This window comes from Bombus terrestris, unplaced genomic scaffold (genome assembly GCF_910591885.1).
Source record: "Bombus terrestris unplaced genomic scaffold, iyBomTerr1.2, whole genome shotgun sequence".
Lineage (NCBI taxonomy): Eukaryota > Metazoa > Arthropoda > Insecta > Hymenoptera > Apidae > Bombus > Bombus terrestris.
The window spans coordinates 5,378,152-5,400,229 of NW_025963552.1; the positions used below are offsets into that span (position 1 = coordinate 5,378,152).

The 22,078-nt window shown below is 44.1% G+C and overlaps 1 protein-coding gene across 1 annotated transcript; it reads left to right on the forward strand.

The window, feature by feature from the left end:
• Positions 1–14,741: 14,741 nt before the first annotated feature.
• LOC105666924 lies at positions 14,742–19,283 on the forward strand. The gene is made up of 2 exons (XM_012319510.3): positions 14,742–18,326; positions 18,761–19,283. The coding sequence occupies exons 1-2, from the start codon at positions 15,646–15,648 to the stop codon at positions 18,822–18,824; spliced, it is 2,745 nt and encodes a 914-aa protein (XP_012174900.2). The 5' UTR covers positions 14,742–15,645; the 3' UTR covers positions 18,825–19,283.
• The last annotated feature ends 2,795 nt before the right edge of the window (positions 19,284–22,078 follow it).

Genomic DNA, 22,078 nt, shown 5'->3' on the forward strand with positions numbered 1-22,078 from the left:
GCTGTCGACACAGTCTGGATCTCATGACTCATTTATAAAATGATTAAAAAGAACTTCCCTGAATACCTAATTAGAATAGTCTGGGACATGATAACAAACAAAACATTTTTAATGACCGACGGTTTACACACATCAAGCAAAGAATTCTCCATAGAAAACGGTCTGCAACAAGGAACAGTAAATTCCCCGCTACTCTTCAGTATCTACAATAGCGACTTACTAAACCTCTTTAATCTCAACACATCCACTCATAAACGCTCCATAGCCTTCGCGGATGACCTAATTATCTACGTAACAGGCCGCAAAACCAAAACGATAAGAACAGAACTGCAAGAACTCTTTAACAAAATCAGCGATTACTATCATACATGGAAACTAAAAATCAATGCAAGCAAATACGAAACCATTCTATTTAGACCCATGACAAGTAAAATCGGCCCAATAGAAAGGGAACACTATAAAAAATTCCACCTAAAAGAAAAAGCAAACGAAGGGGACCTCATACCACACAAATTTGCGTAAAATATCTAGGAGTAAATATAGATAAAAGACTAAACTACAAGCAACACATCGATATTCATCTCTCCAAAGCCAACAAAGCATTCTGGAAAACAAGAAGACTGCTTCGCTCGAGCTCCTGGTCCCTAAAGGGACGGCTGCAGCTAACGCCATATGCGGCCTATTACCAAACATTGGCGAGACCGGAGTCGAAGATTGTCGTCTGTACGAGGGAGTGGTTCGATCCAGGGTCCTGTGTGGGACTCCCGTGTGGGAGGAAGGTTTCCCGAGCGAGTTGTCGCAGCTTAGTGCTGCTGAGGAGGTTGCACAGGATTACCACCATCCGAATAGTTAGGGGATATTGGACCATGTCCGGGAGGAGGCAAGGCTCGAAACCTGGGAATGGTACGGCTTCATCGAGCCGTTAGAGCGGTCCTACAGAACTGGGAGGTCTGAAGAGATCGCGGCTAGCTCCCGCTGATGTACAGGTTGGTGCAAGTGCTCACCGGGTACGTAGCATTCGGGGAGTACCTGCGAAGGATACGGCTGAAGATGACTAACACGTGCCACCACTGCGAGGAAGAGGAAGGCACGGAGCAGCACTTTCTTTCTACTTTTCTCTTTTTATTCGTTCATAAAGATGTTGCACAACTCTATAGGGCTTCTTAATACATTCAACAGGCTAGTTTTTACATCTTTTTCAGCGATTCCCAATCGCTTGAGGACCCTCTCAGTGTTAGGCGTGATTGCGCCTCTGCTGCCCAAAACCAACGGAAGAATCTCTCCTCCACTTGCATTAAATAGTTCTTTGAGCGCTCTGAGGCACGGTCGATACTTATCGATTATTTCCTTTTCTGCCTTTGCCAGGTGGTCTTTGTTCTCGTAGCGGACAGTAACGTCGACCACGAGAACCCCTTCCCCATTTTTAACTACGAGGTCCAGTTTGTATAAACTACCTCCGGCTTTTATTGTCGGCTCCACAAATACCTCGTTTTTATTTTGCTTTCTCAGTCTTTCTGCGAGGAGAAATTTTACTTCATCGTGCCTCTTAATCCTCAGACCCTTGGTGTACTGACACAGCCCGAGTATATGTCCAAGGGTCTCGGGCTGGGCTCGACATCTCCGACACATAACATCAATATTCTTGTCGGCCCGTGCCAGTACCGATCTTGTACCAAAGGTGTTTGTTCTAAGTCTAGGGGCATCGATGAACCTCGATGGCTTGAGCAGGCTATGTTCCTCAAGACACAGGTTGCCAGTCTTGCTCTTGGACAAGTCAGAGACACCTTGCCCCTGACTTCTCAAATCAGCCCGTTGGCTAATGTGTTCTTTTCTTAATCGTTTTTTGGCTTTCTCGATATTCTCCAAGGAGGCTGGCCAATTGATCCGTAAGGAGTTAGCCATTGATTTTTGTCGCACTCCTCATCAATTAGGCAGGCAACTGCTGGATCGATCGAACTTGCAATTTTTATAGCACATTTAAGGATACCGAGTTTGACGATATGTTCGAATATCGGTACTCCTAGGCCCCCACAGACCTTAGGGGCATAAAAGAAACCAGTCGCAGTGGATGGCATCAAATGTAGTATGACTTTAATTTCCTGTCTGACCTCGCTATCCAATAATTTTAAGACGGTGTCGCTCGGCGGACTCACGAGTACATGGAAGATATAGCGAGGGCAAATATGTCTGACTAGTAGCTCCACCTTCTGGCCCGGCTTGAGGGAGAGTTTCCTCACCCTTTTCACGACGCTCAGAAGTTCATGGACAATTACACCACAGTGATCGCCCTTCCAGGGTCCAATTTTGGCGCCCAGGTATCTGAAAGCCTCGTCGGAATTGACTGCCGGGATGGTGTTATCCCCGATATTGAGTTCTGGTTTTTTAATGAACCAAGTGTCCTTTTTAGCCACAACCTCGAAGGTTTGGCTCTTCTCTATGGATAAATTCATTTCGAGGCTTTGTATATTGTCGATAAGTACGTTCACCTGGTGCTGTGCTTCCCTCGCGTCCGCTCCAAGCAGAACGACATCGTCGGCGAAGGCCAGAAAAGTCACTTTTCGATTTTCGTTTATTTTCAGACCACTGCTCTACTCCACGATCGCTTCCAGCAGGGGCTCTAAACATAAATTAAACAGCAATGGCGACAGAGGGTCGCCTTGCTGGACTCCTCAACGGTTCGTGATCTCGATCCCGCCATCTTTAGTTTTTATGTTAGTATTGCACTCTTTGTACATGTCGCTGATTAAATCGACGTTAGGGGCGGGTACACCCTTTCTAGCCAGACATGGTTTTAGTGCGGCGTGGGGCACTGTATCAAAAGCTTTCGAGATATCCACTATAGTGAATATCCCGCCATTATTCCTTTTGCTCTAGTTTAGGGCAGAATTCAGGAGTTCTATGTTGATTTTACATCCACTTTCGGATGTAAAACCCTTCTGCCTCATGTTTAATACAATACCCCTTCTGATCCTGCCGTCGATAATGGAGGAGAAGATTCGCCCCAAAATTGGACTTATTGTTATCGGTCGCCAGTTCTCAACCAGGCTGCTTGGCTTATTAATTTTAGGTATTAAAGTGGTTCTATTTTCCTTCCATACAGAGGGAAAATATGAACAATAACTGAGCATATTATATATTTTAGCCAAGATGGTAGGCACGCCGGGAATAGTTAAATGATCTCTTTGCAAGCCGTCCGGTCATGCTGCAGCCTTTTTTCTTATTTTGCCGATCCTCTCCCCTACATCCTCAGCAGTTATCGACGGGAACATCTCGGTTAAGGATAGTTTGGGGGCTCTCGCAACTGGAATCGGGACATACGTGGAACCCACTTGTCCCCACAGTTTTTCCTAGAGTCCCTTCACTTCCTCAGACACGGGTGGTTGTCTGACTGGTTCTAGATATGCCTGATCGTTGTTGATCACGGCATCGGCCAGTCTCTTTGGACATTCGCGGAACAATTCCTGGCAACGTGCGTAGGAAAATCGCTTCCGTGTATTCCTGTTGTTCTTCTTTCTGTTATTGGCTGCTCTTTTTGGTTTTGAATCCATTTGGCTTTTATGTTTATTAAAATTTATTATAAACTCGTATAGAGTTGTGCGTATAGACTGATCGAGTCTCTCTTTGAATGCCTCTCGATCATCTTTCTAAACGTCCCAGACGACGAACAACCGATCGTTAACCTCCCTTAAAACAGGGGGCACATCGGTTGGCTTGTCAATCTCGCTTTTGAGTGAGAGCCAACATTCTTGGGTAGACTCTCCTTCGTCAGTTATTATCTCGCGGCGGCCTTCAGGCGTTCCAAAATTGGCATTGCCTGAACCAACGAGATCGCACCCTCCCTCTGTTGCCAATGAGGTAGCCTCTTGGGTGCTCCCCTCACCAACTAAATTTAACTTTTTTCTTCGATATTTGATGTGATTTATTGTTTTAGTGGTGAGGTGCTTGCTGATTTCCTTGTTATGGTGTTTGTGACCCTTATACATTTCCCAGAGCCCCTTCAAGAGTGCTACATCTTCTACTTTCCAATATTTTGTAGTTTCAGGGGGGTCCGCTCCCCTTCTTTTTATGTTTCTAACGGCAGGGTGCGCATGCCGTTCGTGGGTGGATAGCCCTCTGCGCGACCCGAAGCTCATGGGACAGGCTTCGCATTGAAACTCTCCTGTTCTGGCCTCGCTGCTAGCGCCACCACACTTGGGTATGTGGCATCTAGCCCCGTGAAGCTTCGAGAAGCCTTTTGAGCAATTTGTGCATATCCAATAGATCGGAGCATCCGGATGGAGCTGTGTTAGGTGCCTGTCCAGGTCCGACAGATTTAAGAAGAAAAGGTTAACCTCCCTTTTCTCACATACTGGACAGGCGACCTGATTGCCCACGAGCGGCACCATTATTAACTCATAGCCGGGGATAAAGCCTGGTCGTCACCCATAGTCCCCTCCGAAGCAGACAAGTCCGCCACAGCGCCTCCGGGACTGAGAGGCGCTGCGTCCGAGGCTTCATTCTCTTTATTATCGAATTTGCCAAACAAGTTTTGAAAATCGAGCATGGTTCCTTTCGTATCCATTTCATGTCCATTATCATTCCAGGTCGTCAACAGCACAAGGGAACGAGTTCCTAGATATAGTTTCCGACTCCATTACTTCACGACTCCAAGCAGCCGTTCCGGAGAACCGTCAGAGATTGTAGTCTTTCGCTCCTTCGTCGCCGCACTCCGTTTAGCCACGCGCCACCACATCCGGGGGAGTACACCCCACGCTTATGTGGACGCGCGCGTGTTACCGGCGGTATCACAGGGAGGTAGGAGTGCGACTTGGGCAGGCAAGATCAATATCCTGCCTGCCCCCGAGTAACTACTGGCTAAATTCTATGAATTGAAGTTCACACTTCCGAGGTACCCCCTCGTAGGTTTAAAACTTAATGTTACCTCAATTGATGAACAATTTCCGGTAACACCATGACAAGGACAAAACAAAGAGTAGTGCATATAATAGATATCTTGAATAATTAGAATATTATTAGTCATCGATAAATATGTTACACAGCTCTATCGAGCTTCTCAATACATTCAACAGGATGGTCTTGATATCGTTGTCAGCGATTCCCTAACGCTTGAGGACCTTTTCGGTGTTGGACGTGATTGTGCCTCTGCTGCCCAAGACCACCGGAAGAATCTCTCCCCCATTAGCATTAAACAGATTTTTTAATGCTCTGAGGCGTGGCCCATATTTGTTGATCTTTTCTGTTTCGGCTTTGGCCAGGTAGTCCTTGTTCTCGCAGCGGACAGTTACGTCGACCACGAGAACCCTTTCCCCGTTTTTAATTACGAGGTCCGGTTTAAATAAACTTCCTCCGGCCTTAATCGTCGGCTCAACAAATACTTCATTGTTCTTTTTATTCTTTCACTTACCTTCAAGGACATATTTTACTTCATCGTGCCTCTTGATTCTTTAACCTTTGGTGTGCTGACAGCCCGAGTATATGTCCAAGGGTCTCGGGCTGGGCTCGACATCTTCGACATGTAACATCAATATTTTTGTCGGCCTGTGCCAGCACCGATCTTGTACCAAATGTATTCGTTCTTAATCTAAGGACATCGATGAATCTCGATGGCTTGAGCAGACTGTGATCCTCAGGCCACAGGTTGCCAGTCTTATTCTTAATGAAGTCAGAAATACCTTGTCCCTGACTTCTTAAATCAGCCCATTGGCTGATGTGATCCTTTCTTAGACGCTTTCTTGCTTTTTCGATATCCTCCAAGGAGGCTGGCCAATTGATCCGTAAGGAGTTGGCCATCTGTTTTAATTTTTTGTTGGCTGCCTCATCTATTAAACTGGCGACTGCTGGATCGACCGAGTTCGCGATCTTAATAGCACTTTTAAGGGTACAGAGTTTAATTATATGTTCGAATCTCGGTACTCCTAATCCTCCACAGGCCTTGGGGGTATAAAAGAAACCTATAGCAGTGGAAGGCATTAAATGCAGGATGGTTTTGATTTCCTGTCTGACCTCGCTGTCCAATAATTTTAGAACGGTGTCGCTCGGCGGGCTCACGAGTAAATGGTAAATGTAGCGAGGGAAGACGTATTTAATTAATAGTTCCAGCTTCTGGCCCGGCTTAAGGGAGAGTTTCCTCACCCTTTTCACCACGCTCAGAAGTTCTTTAACGATTACACCGCAGTGAACGCCTTTCCAGGGTGCAATTTTGGCGCCCAGGTATTTAAAAGCCTCGTCGGGATCTACTGTTGGTATTGTTTTATTCCCGATTTTAAGATCTGGTTCTTTGATGAACCAAGTATCTTTCTTTGTCACCACCTCGAAGGTTTGGCATTTCTCAATTGACAAGCTCATTTGGAGGCTTTGCAAATAATCCATAAGTACGTTCACTTGGTGCTGTGCTTCCCTCGCGTCCGCTCCGAGTAGAACGACATCGTCTGCGAAGGCCAGAACAGGCACTTTGCGATTTTCATTAATTTTTGCTCCACAGCTTTGCTTCTTCGTCTCTTCCAGCAGAGGCTCTAAACATAAATTGAATAGCAAGGGCGACAGAGGATCTCCTTGCTCAACTCCTCGACGGATCATAATCTCGAACCCGCCATCTTTGGTTTTTATATTTGTTTTAACATTCTGATACATATCACCGATCAGATCGACGATAGGGGCGGGCACACCCTTTCTGGCCAGACAAGGTTTTAAAGCGGCGTGAGGCACTGTATCAAAAGCTTTCGAGATATCCACTATAGTGAATATCCCGCCATTATTCCTTTTGCTCTAGTTTAGGGCAGAATTCAGGAGTTCTATGTTGATTTTACATCCACTTTCGGATGTAAAACCCTTCTGCCTCATGTTTAATACAATACCCCTTCTGATCCTGCCGTCGATAATGGAGGAGAAGATTCGCCCCAAAATTGGACTTATTGTTATCGGTCGCCAGTTCTCAACCAGGCTGCTTGGCTTATTAATTTTAGGTATTAAAGTGGTTCTATTTTCCTTCCATACAGAGGGAAAATATGAACAATAACTGAGCATATTATATATTTTAGCCAAGATGGTAGGCACGCCGGGAATAGTTAAATGATCTCTTTGCAAGCCGTCCGGTCATGCTGCAGCCTTTTTTCTTATTTTGCCGATCCTCTCCCCTACATCCTCAGCAGTTATCGGCGGGAACATCTCGGTTAAGGATAGTTTGGGGGCTCTCGCAACTGGAATCGGGACATACGTGGAACCCACTTGTCCCCACAGTTTTTCCTAGAGTCCCTTCACTTCCTCAGACACGGGTGGTTGTCTGACTGGTTCTAGATATGCCTGATCGTTGTTGATCACGGCATCGGCCAGTCTCTTTGGACATTCGCGGAACAATTCCTGGCAACGTGCGTAGGAAAATCGCTTCCGTGTATTCCTGTTGTTCTTCTTTCTGTTATTGGCTGCTCTTTTTGGTTTTGAATCCATTTGGCTTTTATGTTTATTAAAATTTATTATAAACTCGTATAGAGTTGTGCGTATAGACTGATCGAGTCTCTCTTTGAATGCCTCTCGATCATCTTTCTAAACGTCCCAGACGACGAACAACCGATCGTTAACCTCCCTTAAAACAGGGGGCACATCGGTTGGCTTGTCAATCTCGCTTTTGAGTGAGAGCCAACATTCTTGGGTAGACTCTCCTTCGTCAGTTATTATCTCGCGGCGGCCTTCAGGCGTTCCAAAATTGGCATTGCCTGAACCAACGAGATCGCACCCTCCCTCTGTTGCCAATGAGGTAGCCTCTTGGGTGCTCCCCTCACCAACTAAATTTAACTTTTTTCTTCGATATTTGATGTGATTTATTGTTTTAGTGGTGAGGTGCTTGCTGATTTCCTTGTTATGGTGTTTGTGACCCTTATACATTTCCCAGAGCCCCTTCAAGAGTGCTACATCTTCTACTTTCCAATATTTTGTAGTTTCAGGGGGGTCCGCTCCCCTTCTTTTTATGTTTCTAACGGCAGGGTGCGCATGCCGTTCGTGGGTGGATAGCCCTCTGCGCGACCCGAAGCTCATGGGACAGGCTTCGCATTGAAACTCTCCTGTTCTGGCCTCGCTGCTAGCGCCACCACACTTGGGTATGTGGCATCTAGCCCCGTGAAGCTTCGAGAAGCCTTTTGAGCAATTTGTGCATATCCAATAGATCGGAGCATCCGGATGGAGTTGTGTTAGGTGCCTGTCCAGGTCCGACAGATTTAAGAAGAAAAGGTTAACCTCCCTTTTCTCACATACTGGACAGGCGACCTGATTGCTCACGAGCGGCACCATTATTAACTCATAGCCGGGGATAAAGCCTGGTCGTCACCCATAGTCCCCTCCGAAGCAGACAAGTCCGCCACAGCGCCTCCGGGACTGAGAGGCGCTGCGTCCGAGGCTTCATTCTCTTTATTATCGAATTTGCCAAACAAGTTTTGAAAATCGAGCATGGTGCCTTTCGTATCCATTTCATGTCCATTATCATTCCAGGTCGTCAACAGCACAAGGGAACGAGTTCCTAGATATAGTTTCCGACTCCATTACTTCACGACTCCAAGCAGCCGTTCCGGAGAACCGTCAGAGATTGTAGTCTTTCGCTCCTTCGTCGCCGCACTCCGTTTAGCCACGCGCCGCCACATCCGGGGGAGTATACCCCTCGCTGATGTGGACGTGCGCGTGTTACCGGCGGTACCACGGGGAGGTGGGAGTGCGACTTGGGCAGGCAAGACCGATATCCTGCCTGCCCCCGAATAACTGACTTAAGAGTGTCGTAGTTACTCCCGCCTCGCATAGTTACTCCCGTTTACCCTCGCTTTTTTGAATTTCTTCACGTTGACATTCAGAGCACAGGGCAGAAATCACATTGCGTCAACACCCGTGGGGGCCATCGCAATACTTTGTTTTAATTAGAAAGTCGGATTCCCCTAGTCCGTGCCAGTTCTGAGCTGAGCGTTGAATGGCTAGTCTGGCAACAGAGGGAGAATGCGATCCCGTTGATTCAGGCAATGCGCCTGCCGTTGCAGAGGGTTTACTAAAGTGCATGATTGATGAGTGACGGCGCTGCTTGAAGGAAGAGATAGAAGAGAATTTCGAAGTATCCCCTCCCACATTAAAGTTATACAATAAGTTAAGAAAGGTGCGGGTCGATTTTAATGATTGCCAATTAACTTTAGCGGCCAAAATCAGCAAATTTGTTGGCACGTCCTCTATATAGAGCGTTGCAATTCTGCACCAGAGAGGGAGATAAGCCCTCAAATCCAAAAAAATAAAAAAAGATAATAATACGAGTAACCTTTACATTGAACGTAACAGTAAAACTAGAAGAAATCGGTGGCGACGTTATTATTACGCGCGTTGCCAGGACATATTCATCGAAAGTCCAAGGAAGCTGGCCGATTTTGTAGTAAATAACAATTTAGACTACCTAACTCCTGTCAGGCAATCTCCCGAGGCCAAGGTGGTAGAAAATTTATATAAAGAGTTTTGGGGCAAAGCAGGCCCAGCAGACCTTCCTATACCAAGTGGATTTACTTCGGGAGGTTTAGTACATGAATATTTTCCTCCAGTGGTCGCTGAGGAAATTAATGAGAGGATAAAAAAGATCGGAAATAAAACGGCCGAGGGTCCGGATGGATTAGAAAAGAAGCATTTGCAAATTCCAGGCCTCCCACAAGTTTTGGCCTTCTCATTTAATATATTGCTTTATACCTCTTATTATCCTGAGAATTGGAAAAAGAATAGGACGACACTTATACCAAAGCCAAATAAGGATTTTAACAAGGCCGAGAACTGGCGGCCTATTACAATTAGTCCAATTCTTGCAAGAATATTTTCTTCAATTCTCGATGAAAGGATCAGAAGGGGCATAGTGCAGAATGTAAGGCAAAAGGGTTTTACATCCGAGAACGGATGTAAAATTAACGTTCAAATCTTCAATGCAACCCTAGAAAGATGCAAAAAAGAACAAGGAGGTGTCTATACCATCGTTGAGGTCTCAAAAGCCTTCGACATTGTGCCCCACTCAGCGATCAGACCTTGTCTGGCTAGGAACGGAATCTCGACTCCAATAACTGACTTGATTCTCATCATGTACAACAGTTCCAAGACAGAGATTAAAACCAAAAATGGAACCGAGGTCGAGATTGAAGTCTCAAGAGTGGTTAAACAAGACGATCCGTTATCACATTTGATTTTCAACCACAGTGCTTGGAACCGCTGCTAGAAGCGGTTGAGAGATCCACAGAGGGTATCAACATAAGCAATAACAACAAGATCCCCATACTGGCTTTCGCTGATGACATTGTCCTACTGGGCAAAGATCAGAAAGAAGCTCAAAGACAGCTAGCCATGGTCCAGGAATGTCTGGAGGACCTCGGTAGGAGTATCTCTGGGGACAAAAGCCAAACGTTCCAGGTGGTCTCGAAGAGGGAAACCTGGTACGTGAGGGACCCAGAGATCGAATTGACTAATAAAAGGATACCGTACAATCGCACCCGAGGATGACTTCAGATATCTTGGAGTGAAAATTGGACCATGACGAGGCGTAAATTGTGGCATCATAGCGCCGGAAATGGTAAGCACAATTAAAAGAACTAAGAAACTGTCTTTAAAACCCGGGCAGAAGTTGGAGCTTCTTCAAAAATATATACTCCCTCGATACATTTATAATTTATTAATAAGTCCGCTGAGCGAGGGAGTGTTAAAATTGTTGGAAAGTGAAATCAGACATGAAGTCAAGGGGATATTGCACCTAACACCTTCTACCTCTGTTGTATTCTTTTACACGTCCAAAAACAATGAAGGGTTGGGGTTGCCGAGGTTCGAACATCTAGTGAAGCTTGGCACTCTTAAGAACGCTTTAAAAATGAAAGAGTCTTCAGATCCAGCGGCGGCTACTTTAATCGATCCGAGCACAGAGTTGAGGCTCAAGAAGATCGCCAACTCTTTAAGGATTATTTGGCCGGCCGGCCGGACGGATTAATCTGCGAACGTAGAAAGGGCCAAAAGACGACTGAGAGATGATCATATAAAACAATGGACCGACATGCGAAATCAAGGACATGATTCAATAATAGAGAGAGAGAATATGAAAAAAATCGCAGTGGAAATCAACTCTAAGAAGACAGTAGGGATTGATGGTATAACATCATTAAGTTAATTATAGGTCACAGAACCGATATAATAACGGAAATGATAAACGGGATCACCGGAACAGGACAAATTCCAAAAAAGATGGAAAATAGCCAGGTTGAATTTACTACCAAACCCGGGTAAAGATCCGAAATTACCCAATGCATATAAACCCATCAGCATACTACCGGAACTAAACAAAGTATGGGAAAAATGCTTAAAATTGCTGATGGAAAGATGCATGAGTATGGATTCGTTCCATAGGAAGCAATATGGCTTTCGGCAGAAACGCAGCAATGTGGACGCAATAACTCAAGTTATGAAAATTCCTGACAGTTGTAAGAAGAAAGGGTAGATTTACGTGCTAGTAACGCTCGATATAAAGAACACTTTCCAGACTCTCAGCTGGGAGAGTATAAGAAAAGAAACGATAAGAAGAACGTTATCAGCCAAGATAAGAAGGCTAGCGAACAACTACTTGACCGATAGAAATGTAACTATCAACAATGTGGAACACTTTGCACTTTCGGCACGGTGAGAAGTGGGATGTTTGCGGGAGTACAACAGGCATCAGTGTTGGGGCCATTCCTGCGGAACCTAGTATTCGACAAATTACTAGAAAGATTGGACAATAACATGGCAATAAAAGCCATTGCGTTTGCGTATGACTTGGCGCCTACGTGAGCACGACCTGAGACTCGTTTCGTGTTGATGACTGTGATGATGTATTTCCCGTCGATTGACAGTCTTCGCGATTCTACTGACTTGACTTCTGACTGCCTGCTGTTCCTTGTACTGTGTTTTGACTCCAACTGGTTTTAACCGTTACTGGAATATTATGGTGGAACAAGTCCAAAAATAGAAATGAAGTCAAATGTAAAGCACATGTTGACTGTTCTGTAGTCGTGAGAACAAGTGAAGTTCTTTCTTGCATGATTACGGAGGAAAACTCGGAGTGAGTCTCTTTGTTGTATGAAGAAAGCGGATTCGTTGCTCACACTTTTCGTTGGGAAAGTGAGGGTAACGATCTGCGATGTCCATTGGTTATAACCAACGTTAGTACTGAAGATAGGTAGCAGATGCCTCCTAGCAACGTGGCTCATGGGCGACATTATTTATGGGAAAACCTGCTTTTCCGTTAGACAAATATCCGCTTTCTCCGTAATTGATAAGAACGTGCAATAAACCTAAGGACTGTTCTAAGGACCAACCATGAACCGAAAATACCTGCAGGATTAAAGGTTCCTGCAAGCTAATAAGATTCGGTTTATGATGGGGCTTAGGTTTATTGAGGGTCTGTCTAATAGTGCCTGGGCCTTGACGGTCAGACAATGAAGGACGTCGTGCGGACCATTTCACGCGACGTAGCAAAGAAATAGTTGTTAATCCGAGTATGGGTGCCCAAGATCTATGACAGTGAGCTTGGGCTCCAAGTGAAATAACGGGTCGCTGAACGTAGCCGCGGTCACGGGAGGGACGTGTATCTAACAGAGGGATGGAGTAATTATGTAGCTCTCCTTAAAAACAAAGATTAACACGAGGGGTACAGAGAGGTACAGACAGGAGTATATAAGGGCACTCCCACGTGGACTGAGATTCAGTCAGATAAGTTTTACTTATACAAGTACGTTATAGACAAGTAAGTTATAGACAAGTACGTTGAGTTACACCAGAATCGTGGATCAAATCGCATTCGTCATCTCGTTGAGCATGGATTCGTTAATAAATTCCTAAATTCATTGTCATCAACATCTCGATTTTCTCATCACCGCTATTACTTGTTAAACTCTGTAGTAATTACACTTGTATCAGTAATATATCATCCATAGCACATAACGACGATGGCCAATTCACGGGAAGATTCATTATACACCTCTAACTCTGATGATAACTCGACATATATAATGGCCAATATAAGCCAAATACATTTCTTTTAGATCAATACTGTTTCACCGGGAAGAACAAAAATTGTCAGAATTTTCCTAGGTCGTTTTATGACATGCACGTTCAAAGACAAGAGGCTACTTTTAAGCCATGATCTTGCCATTCGGATTAATTTCTTTCAACATTCGAACAGTTATGTGCAATACCGTTTTGAGATATTCAAAGAAGGAATTTCTTTTCGTTTATAGAATCGCGATATTTATGGAAATCCTGTAAAAACCGATGCTACGCAAACTTCATTTTTAATACAGATTAAAATAATACCGACAAAATGTTTATTCTATTTCCATTAAAAGCGGACAATGCTTTAAAAAAGTGATATTGGACGCTCTTTTTCCAAATATCGGGTTTCCCCATTACATTATACTGATTACAGCAATGAAAATAATTAGGTACGGTTACACTCATTAATATTCCGTCACGCTTTAAAGCAGAATAAATTTTTAAAAATTAGACCAAACGATTTAAGCTTTTTTTTTAATAATAAAAGTAACTTTTACAATTTTTTTTAAAGCTCTGGATGATCCAAAGGGTGGGAAGTCATTGGTAATTGCTCTCTTCTATGGCAGTTTGCCGGGCCTTTTCGGCTCGTAATCTCGAGATTTTCTAAATCGCAAATAAAAAAATAAAGTACAAAGGCGAAATAGAAACATAAATCGCGAAAGCTGATCCAAGTACGCATGGATGAACAACGATCATATAGCGATCGCTGTCCGTTCGCATGTGCGTGATCGAGCAATATTAACGTTCGTTTCGGAAACCACTCGCGATCACGACCGCGAAATTCAAAAATTCTACCGGCAAATCCAGAGACGATGACATGTTTCATTCGTGCCAGCTTTACCGTCGATTATTCGAATGAAATCCTTTGAAACAGATTGGTCACACGAAAACGCATCTACCCAACCAGAGGTCCACATCCGCGGTTCTCACACATAACACCCGGGCCTGTGTAGGCAAGAGCTTACACTAGAGAGAACGTCTCGGGACGGCTCCGACACCCGGGCTTAACACACAGAATGCGCACTCTAAGGTACGTACCTTTTTCCTGAAATCGACTGACGAAGGCTAGTGACCATTGCGCAGAACGTGATGAAACATGTCTGAGGAAATGTTACCGTTAAAATAAATGTAAGTAAACTTGAAATTATAATTGTAATTGACGGCATTATTAAAAGTTACACTTAATCGTTTGGATGATATTATCAAAAATTCTGATTGTATCGAGACGTAGATTGAATCGTTATATGTCTCAATATTTTTAATATTTGAAGTTCTAATGAATGAGAGAAAGCGACACAATTCCACGGCCTAACAACACACACACACACACACACACACACACAATGTGGACAATACGTCGTCCCCGAGATTCACTAAAACATCGTCAGTGGCTGAGAAATTATTACATTAAATATGATCATCGTGCCCAATGTCTTTTTCCCATTCAAGTAGTACCTGGGCACGTGAATGAGGTCCTGACAAAGGGCACGGAAAGGGTTAAAGCTGAAATCTTGATCAAAAAAGTGAAGATTAGTTCGTGTAATTTTTATTTCCCGGATGTCATATTTTAATACTACGGTTCTGATTATTGTGTCGCGTGAAAAGGTCCGCGCGATGTCCGTCATTGTCTGACCGTCAAGGCCCAAGCACCGTTAGAGAAACCCCCAATAAACCTAAGGCCTCACCATGAACCGAGTCTTATTAGCTTGCAGGAAACTTTAATCCTATAAGTATTTTCGGTTTATAACTGGTATTTAAAAAGTCCAAACGGCGATCAGACGAGCGTTCTGACATCAAGAAAAAAAAGAGATTCCTACTAACGCCGCCATCATCGTAGAAACGAGCCACGAGGACACACATTCACCACTACACGCAGGACGTTGGTGTTTCCGGCATGCCTAGGAGCCCACGACATAAAATACTGCAAAGTCTTCAAGGCGAAATCGACAACAAAACGCCTAGAACTGGCAAAAAGGGCATCACTATGCACAAATTGCCTAGGCAAAGGACATTCTATTACCCAATGTCTCGGGTGTTCGTGTCGCACATGCGGACAACGACACCACTCCTTGCTCCATCGAGAACCGACCCACGTCAGTTCGAGGGTATCAAGCGGTAGTTCATCGAGCGGTCGGTCTTCTGGTGGTCGGTCATCTAGTGGTCGGTCATCGAGCAGTCTGTCGTCGAGCTGGCGGTCTTCGAGTGGTCGTTCATCGGACGACCGATCCTCTAACAGCATCACCTGGATCAACGATATCGCATTCGTCACGTCAGTCGAGACGGACCACAGAATCAAAGCGGAAATCGCCTCCTTCATCTCTAAAAGGTAGGAAATCCCTTCCTCAACCCGACTCACGATCATCACGAACCAAATACAGCGGATCCAACTCAATGTCAAATCCTACCCGATCAGAAAACAAGTGACTAGGAGATACGACGTCGGCAAAAGCGACCGATTTAATCAACACATCTCCACACGCCATACTGCATCATGATCTGTTGGTCACAGCACAAGTCAACATTTTAGATAAGAGGGCACAACCAATCCGAGCCAGAGCTTTTATAGACACTGGATCCAGTATGAACCTCATGACCGAAGAGTTCGCAGAGTCCCTCGGTATAAAGCGAAAGAGATGCGCGGTCCCAATCGGTACCCTCGATAACTTAACCACCATCGCGAAACGCCACATCACGGCAACGCTTACTTTCACTGATGACGCATACGAATGGACATTGTCGTTCCTGGTCATACCTACCATATCAACCCTGATCCCTAACCAACGCATCGATCGCTCGCTCCTTGACATACCGAGGAATCTCAGATTAGCCGATACACGATTCCACATACCTGCCCCGATCGATGTATTATTAAGCTCGGGTTCAACACTTGCGTCGATGTGTGTCGGGCAAATAATCCTAACGAAACCGGACGAGCCTGAACTACGACTTCAGAAGACACGATTCGGTTGGGTAATCGGGGGGAGTCCAACTTCCCAAACCGCGACAAGTACCTTCCACGCATCCACTACGGCTCTACAAGCTGACGTCAAGCGGTTTTGGGAAATCGACGAAGGACAGCCCACAACACACCTTTCGGAGTCCGAACGACAATGCAAAGAGTACTTCAGGAACCACGTCCAACGTACCAGAGAAGGACGCTGCATCTTATCCCTGCTGTTCAACGAGAGGCTTCATTCTCTCGGATCGTCGAAGGCCGCTGCAATGAGCAAGCTCACTTCTCTCCATCGCCGTTTCCAACGCGATATACCATATGAAGGCGCGTATAGTACTGTAATACAAGAGTGTTTAGACTTGGGTCACATGACGAAGATTAACACTGATCACTCCACTAAACACGGGTATTATCTACCACACCACGGCGTGATCAAGGAATCGAGCGACACCACTAAACTCCTGGTTGTATTTGACGGATCAGCATCATGTACCACCGGAGTTTCATTAAACGACACCTTGCACACCGGACCAAAATTGCAGGAGGATTTGTTCGATATTCTACTGAGATTCCGCTTTCACCAGTACGTACTAACTGGCGATGTGGAGAAAATGTATCGACAGATCCTAATACGCCCAGAAGATAGGAAATATCAACAAATTCTGTGGCGCAATTCCAACGGTGAAGTTGAAACATATCAACTTAACACTGTGACGTTTGGGTTATTAGGAGCTCCATACTTGGCCCTACGGAGCCTTAAACAGCTGGCAGACGACGAGGGACACCGATTCCCACGAGCGTCATCGATACTACAGCGCAATTTCTACGTCGATGACGCCCTCACCGGAGTTGATACGAAGGAAGAGGTACTGTCGATAAGAAAGGAGCTCAGCGACCTTCTGCAATCAGCCGGCTTCAACATTAAAGAATGGGCTTCAAACGATCCGGGCATACTTAAGGGGCTATCCGAACAAGACAAATGCAGGAAGTTACAATTGGGTGATTCTCAAACCCTAAAAACACTCGGGGTTTTTTGGGATTCCCAGGTTGACGCAATCCTTTATGCGGTCGATGTCCTAGCCAAGCTCCCACGGGTTACAAAGCGATCAATAAGTTCCGTGATAGCCAGAATTTATTATCCATTAGGATTGCTCGCGCCAGTCATCATTCGAGCAAAAATCATTTCGCAGCGAGTCTGGTTACTAAAGATCGACTGGGATGAATCACTTCCCGTAGTCCTGCAGTCTGAATGGAACCGGCACTTTAGCCAATTGGCATTGATCAGCAATATTCGGTTTCCGCGCAAAACTGTAAGACCAGCAGACATTAAGATGGAACTCCACGGCCTTTGTGATGCCAGCGAGAAGGCTTACGGAACTTGCGTCTATCTCCGTACCGTTAGTTCCGCCGGCACCATCCAAACCCGTTTGTTCACCGCAAAATCAAGGGTCGCTCCACTCAAAACGCTGACCATTCCACGATTCGAATTAAGCGGAGCACGCCGTCTGGCTTCCTTGATTTCATCAGTCCAGAAGGCCTTAACGATCAAGATCTCTCAAATCGTATATTGGACCGACTCCACCATAGTGATCCAGTGGATCAAGTCCTCGCCGCATATGTTAAAAACATTTGAGGCGAACCGAGTGGCAGAGGTACAAACCAAGACCAACATCTCCGACTGGCGCCATGGGTCTACAGCCGATAATCCAGCGGATCTCATTTCACGAGATCAGATGCCCAAGGAGTTCCTGCGTCCGTCCATTTGGAAAAATGGACCAGAGTGGCTCCAGCAAATCGAAGCACTCATTCACTTACAATGCATTCATTTTTCGAAGGAGATTCGCACACTCCAGAAAGATCCGAACACGGCCGTGGGAGGGAAACTCCAACGTCTAAATCCTTTCCTCGACAATGAAGGGATATTACGAATCGGAGGACGCCTCAATAACTCCCCGATACCATTGCATCAAAAATATTTAATCATTTTGCCGAAATCATCGGTGACTGAGCTCATCATTGACCAGGTGCATCGACGTAACCATCATTCAGGGACCCAGGCCACATTATACGTGGTTAGACAACGTTACCGGCTTGTCGACGGCCGAAGCCAAGTATGGCGCACGATCAAAAGGTGCGTCTGTTGTTGCAGAACTAATCCACCATCAGTAGGGTACCTATTGGGAGATCTGCCAGAGTCACGTATCACCGAGTCGCGGCCCTTCACCAACATCGGAATTGATTCTTGCTGCCCGTTCTACATCAAGGAGATCCCGTCTCTACGGGATCACAATCGCCGAAAGGTCAAGGTGTACGTCGCCATATTCATATGTTTGACGCATTCCTCGCGTCGTCGGTTTATCTCTCAGAGTGGACATTGTGTGACAATCCTTTCGGACAACGGTACTAACTTCGTCGGAGCTAACAAGGAGCTCAAAGAACTTCAGCGCTCATTACAATCCGATTATCACCAAGAGAGAGTACATTCCTAGCCGACCGACAAATACAATGGTCTTTCAACCCGCCGAATTCACAATTTGGCGGCTTATGGGAAGCCGCGGTGAAATCGTTTAAACGGCATCTTAACCGCGTCATCGTCACGGAACTCTTGATTTTCGAACATCTCAACATTTTTGATTATTTTTGTTATTGAGATCGACGCGATATGGAATTCCCGTCCACTTACTCCTATCTCCACAGATCCAAATGATCTGCCGGTCCTCACTTCCGGATATTTTTTAATAGGGAACACGCTCACCAACATACGGGAAGGAGATCTCAGGACAACACAACCAAGCCGGTTATCTAGTTGGCAACGTATCCGCCAACTTAAACAGTATTTCTGGAGCCGATGGTACCGCGAATATATCAACAAGTTAACCAGTCGTAACACAAGGGAAAACATGACATTCGTGAAGGTACTATCGTAATTCTCCGAGAGGATAACGTCCCATCTATGCAATGGCCCTTGGGTCGCGTAATTAAGGTGCACTCAGGAGCCGATGGAATTATACGAACAGCCATGGTGAAGACAGCAACGAGTATCCTGGATCGCGGCGTCAAACGGCTGATTCCACTGCCCTGTCAACCCGAACCAGAGAAACCCGGACAATCACGATCATCGAAGAAGACGGATGAAAGGCGCATCTGATACCATCCATAGAATTTTTTTCGGTGCCCTCTCAACGGGGGGAGGATGTTACGTCGCGTGAAAAGGTCCGCGCGACGTCCGTCATTGTCTGACCGTCAAGGCCCAGCCTGTATTAGCTTGCAGGAAACTTTAATCCTATAAGTATTTTCAATTTATAACTGGTACTTAAAAAGTCCTTAGGTCTATTGTACGTTCTTACAAATTGCGGAGAAAGCTGGTAGTTATCACGGGAAAACCGGTAATTATATAATAGGGAAAACATTTATATAATAAAAACGTCTGGATTTTCCTATGAGTCAGGTTGCTAGGATGCTTACACCTTCCATCTTCAATCATCGACGTCTTAGCCAATGGATAGCGCGGACCCTTGTCCTCACTTTCATAACGAAAAGTCGGAACAACGAATTAGCTTCCTTCGTTCAAAAGACACTCCCATACCGAGCTTTCCTCCGTAATCAGATCAGAACGAACTTCAGAGTTCCGACAGTTCCTTCAGCTCTCACAATGCCTAGAGTTCTTTCGGCTCTCACAGTGCCTAGAGTTCCTAAAGTCCCTATAGCTCTCACAGTTCCTACATTTCTCAGAGTTCCTACATTTCCGGCTGTTCCTACTGCTCCGACTGCTCCTAATTCTACTGCTTCTACGCCATCAGGAGGATCACTATATTGGTTCTCATAATCAACGAACAGTCAAAGTCAACATATGCACGGATTCTCTCATCTACGAACAATCCTTTTCTTCGTTACCTGTATCTTAATCAACGGCGTTACTAATTTGTGTGATTGTACAAATTGTTGGAAATATATATTTTTATAACTCCGCGAATCACAGTGTTATACTACAACAACCAACCCTATTATCCTAACCGAAATAAGGGGATCGAACTATTCGTGATGTCGATTACTACAAACGTAACGGGAATTTACGACTCCCGTTGACGCGTATTCCGCGATCGCGTCTTCCCGCGAGAGCTCGAAAATACACTGATTAACTCTACTTTATTAATTTAATAAATCGGAACACAATTTTAATATTGCAAAGGAGGTAGCGAAAAAGGCTAAGACTCAATCAAATGGAATAATTGACTAAATATATTACCGAGAAAGAAATAATCTCAGGTCATCTCTTTATCAAAGCATATACTCGAAAATGCAGAAGCAGTGTTCAAAATTATTGCTTCGATTCAAAAATCTTGCACGTAAAATTTCAGTTTTATAATACAGTTTTATTATACTTTAATGTTAAGACTTTAAGACTATATTTCAATTAAAAAGGACATTTATAGCTTTCTAAATTATCAATCATTTTTACTGTATTATTATCAATGATTCAAACAAATTATAATAAGTAGAACAAATTGAAGTACAATATGTAAAACTCCTTACACTCTTGAGCTCCTGCATAGGCTTTGTCCTCCTGAGAGATGCGCTGACTCTAGCACCGAAAAATAATGTTCAAAAGAATATAAAATAGGTTCACATTTCCGCTACTGCTAAAATTATAATCGTCGAACTAAAACTCTAATGTCGCGCAGAGAATTGTTTGGCAAAATTTTATTACTTTCGCGTGTGATTATTTAATTGGATTAAATTATTGGAGTAATAAAAGCCGAAATTTAGCCACCAATAGGTTACAATACGTTACAAACCTGACACAACGCAATCCATGTTATCGGTACGAAATGAGATGACTAAATAACTCCTTGCACCTTAGTTTCGCCGAGCAACTTCCAAAGTGGTGAGGGAAGGAGGACACACGAGCCGATGACACAAGCAGCTATGCAGTTAACGATTACACGTTACTAGACCAAGAAATGTATACATCAGCAAAAATATTCATCTTCTACGAAGCATTTCCTTTCGAATTACGCAGCAGGTATCTTTCGAACTGGGCAGCACGAGTCTTTCTCTATATCGATATTTACAAGCATCGTACAATAATTCGTAGCCGTACTAGCAACATCACAGACAAATTCGTCTTAACATCACTTAACTCACTGTCACATAACTTATTACCTTACTTATCTTAATTTATTACCTTAATTCCTGTTATTAAATATAGGTTTGGGTTGATATTTAATAGATTAACACAGATTGAATTCTACTTTCTGTATTTTCCACCTCGTACAAAACGTCTGAACACACTGGATACACTTAGATAATTAACACGTGGTCGACTCCTAAGACACAAAAGCTTCGTTAGGAGTCGTACCAACTTAGCTTGTAGAAACTACCCATCATACCAACTTAACATTTCTTAACAAATTCGTTAAACAAAACAAGATTTAAACAACAGCATGGAAAAAATGAAAAATTACTTAAAATTACTGGTCGGCGATGACCCAGTATGCAGATGAAGGGTTAAGCGCTTTCTAAGTGCGTATTCTCTTTTAATACTAATATAAAAATAATAAAAGAGAAACGTTATTTATTCCTAAGCGAAAAATGTGGTAAGAGAACAATTTTTTCACGATTGAAAATTTGAAGTCCATTGATATTTTCTCTATGACATTTTTATCATGACGACGTAGTATCTCGAGTTTTGACGAATCCAATGATTTTTATTCTTAGAAATATCTTGTATGTATAGTGAAGGGCGTAAAGAATGAAAATTAAATATGACGGAGATATCAATGAAGGAAAATTATTTTGCTAATTACTATACGAAAGAATGTTCAAAATGTCGTACAACGACTACTAAATTATTTAATTAACACTAACCTTACAGGCCTAGCAAAATGACTGGTTTAAAGATCTAATTTAAAATTCTACATTTATCGTTATTTCGTTTGTTCATCTAGTTTTATGAGAATTCTTATATTCTCCGATCAATTGATTTCTCAACTTTTAAAACCAGTTATTTGACCAGGCCTGGTGAGATTAGTGTCAAAAGTCAGCCTGAAATTTTCTTCA

What these genes read in the sequence shown, in the direction of transcription:
- LOC105666924 (XM_012319510.3), top strand. Translation starts at nt 15,646, where the DNA reads ATGAACCTCATGACCGAAGAGTTCGCAGAGTCCCTCGGTATAAAGCGA. An exon ending in AATCGCCGAAAGGTCAAGGT is followed by an intron (nt 18,327 to 18,760) that starts GTACGTCGCCAT and finishes ATTTTTTAATAG; the next exon opens with GGAACACGCTCACCAACATA.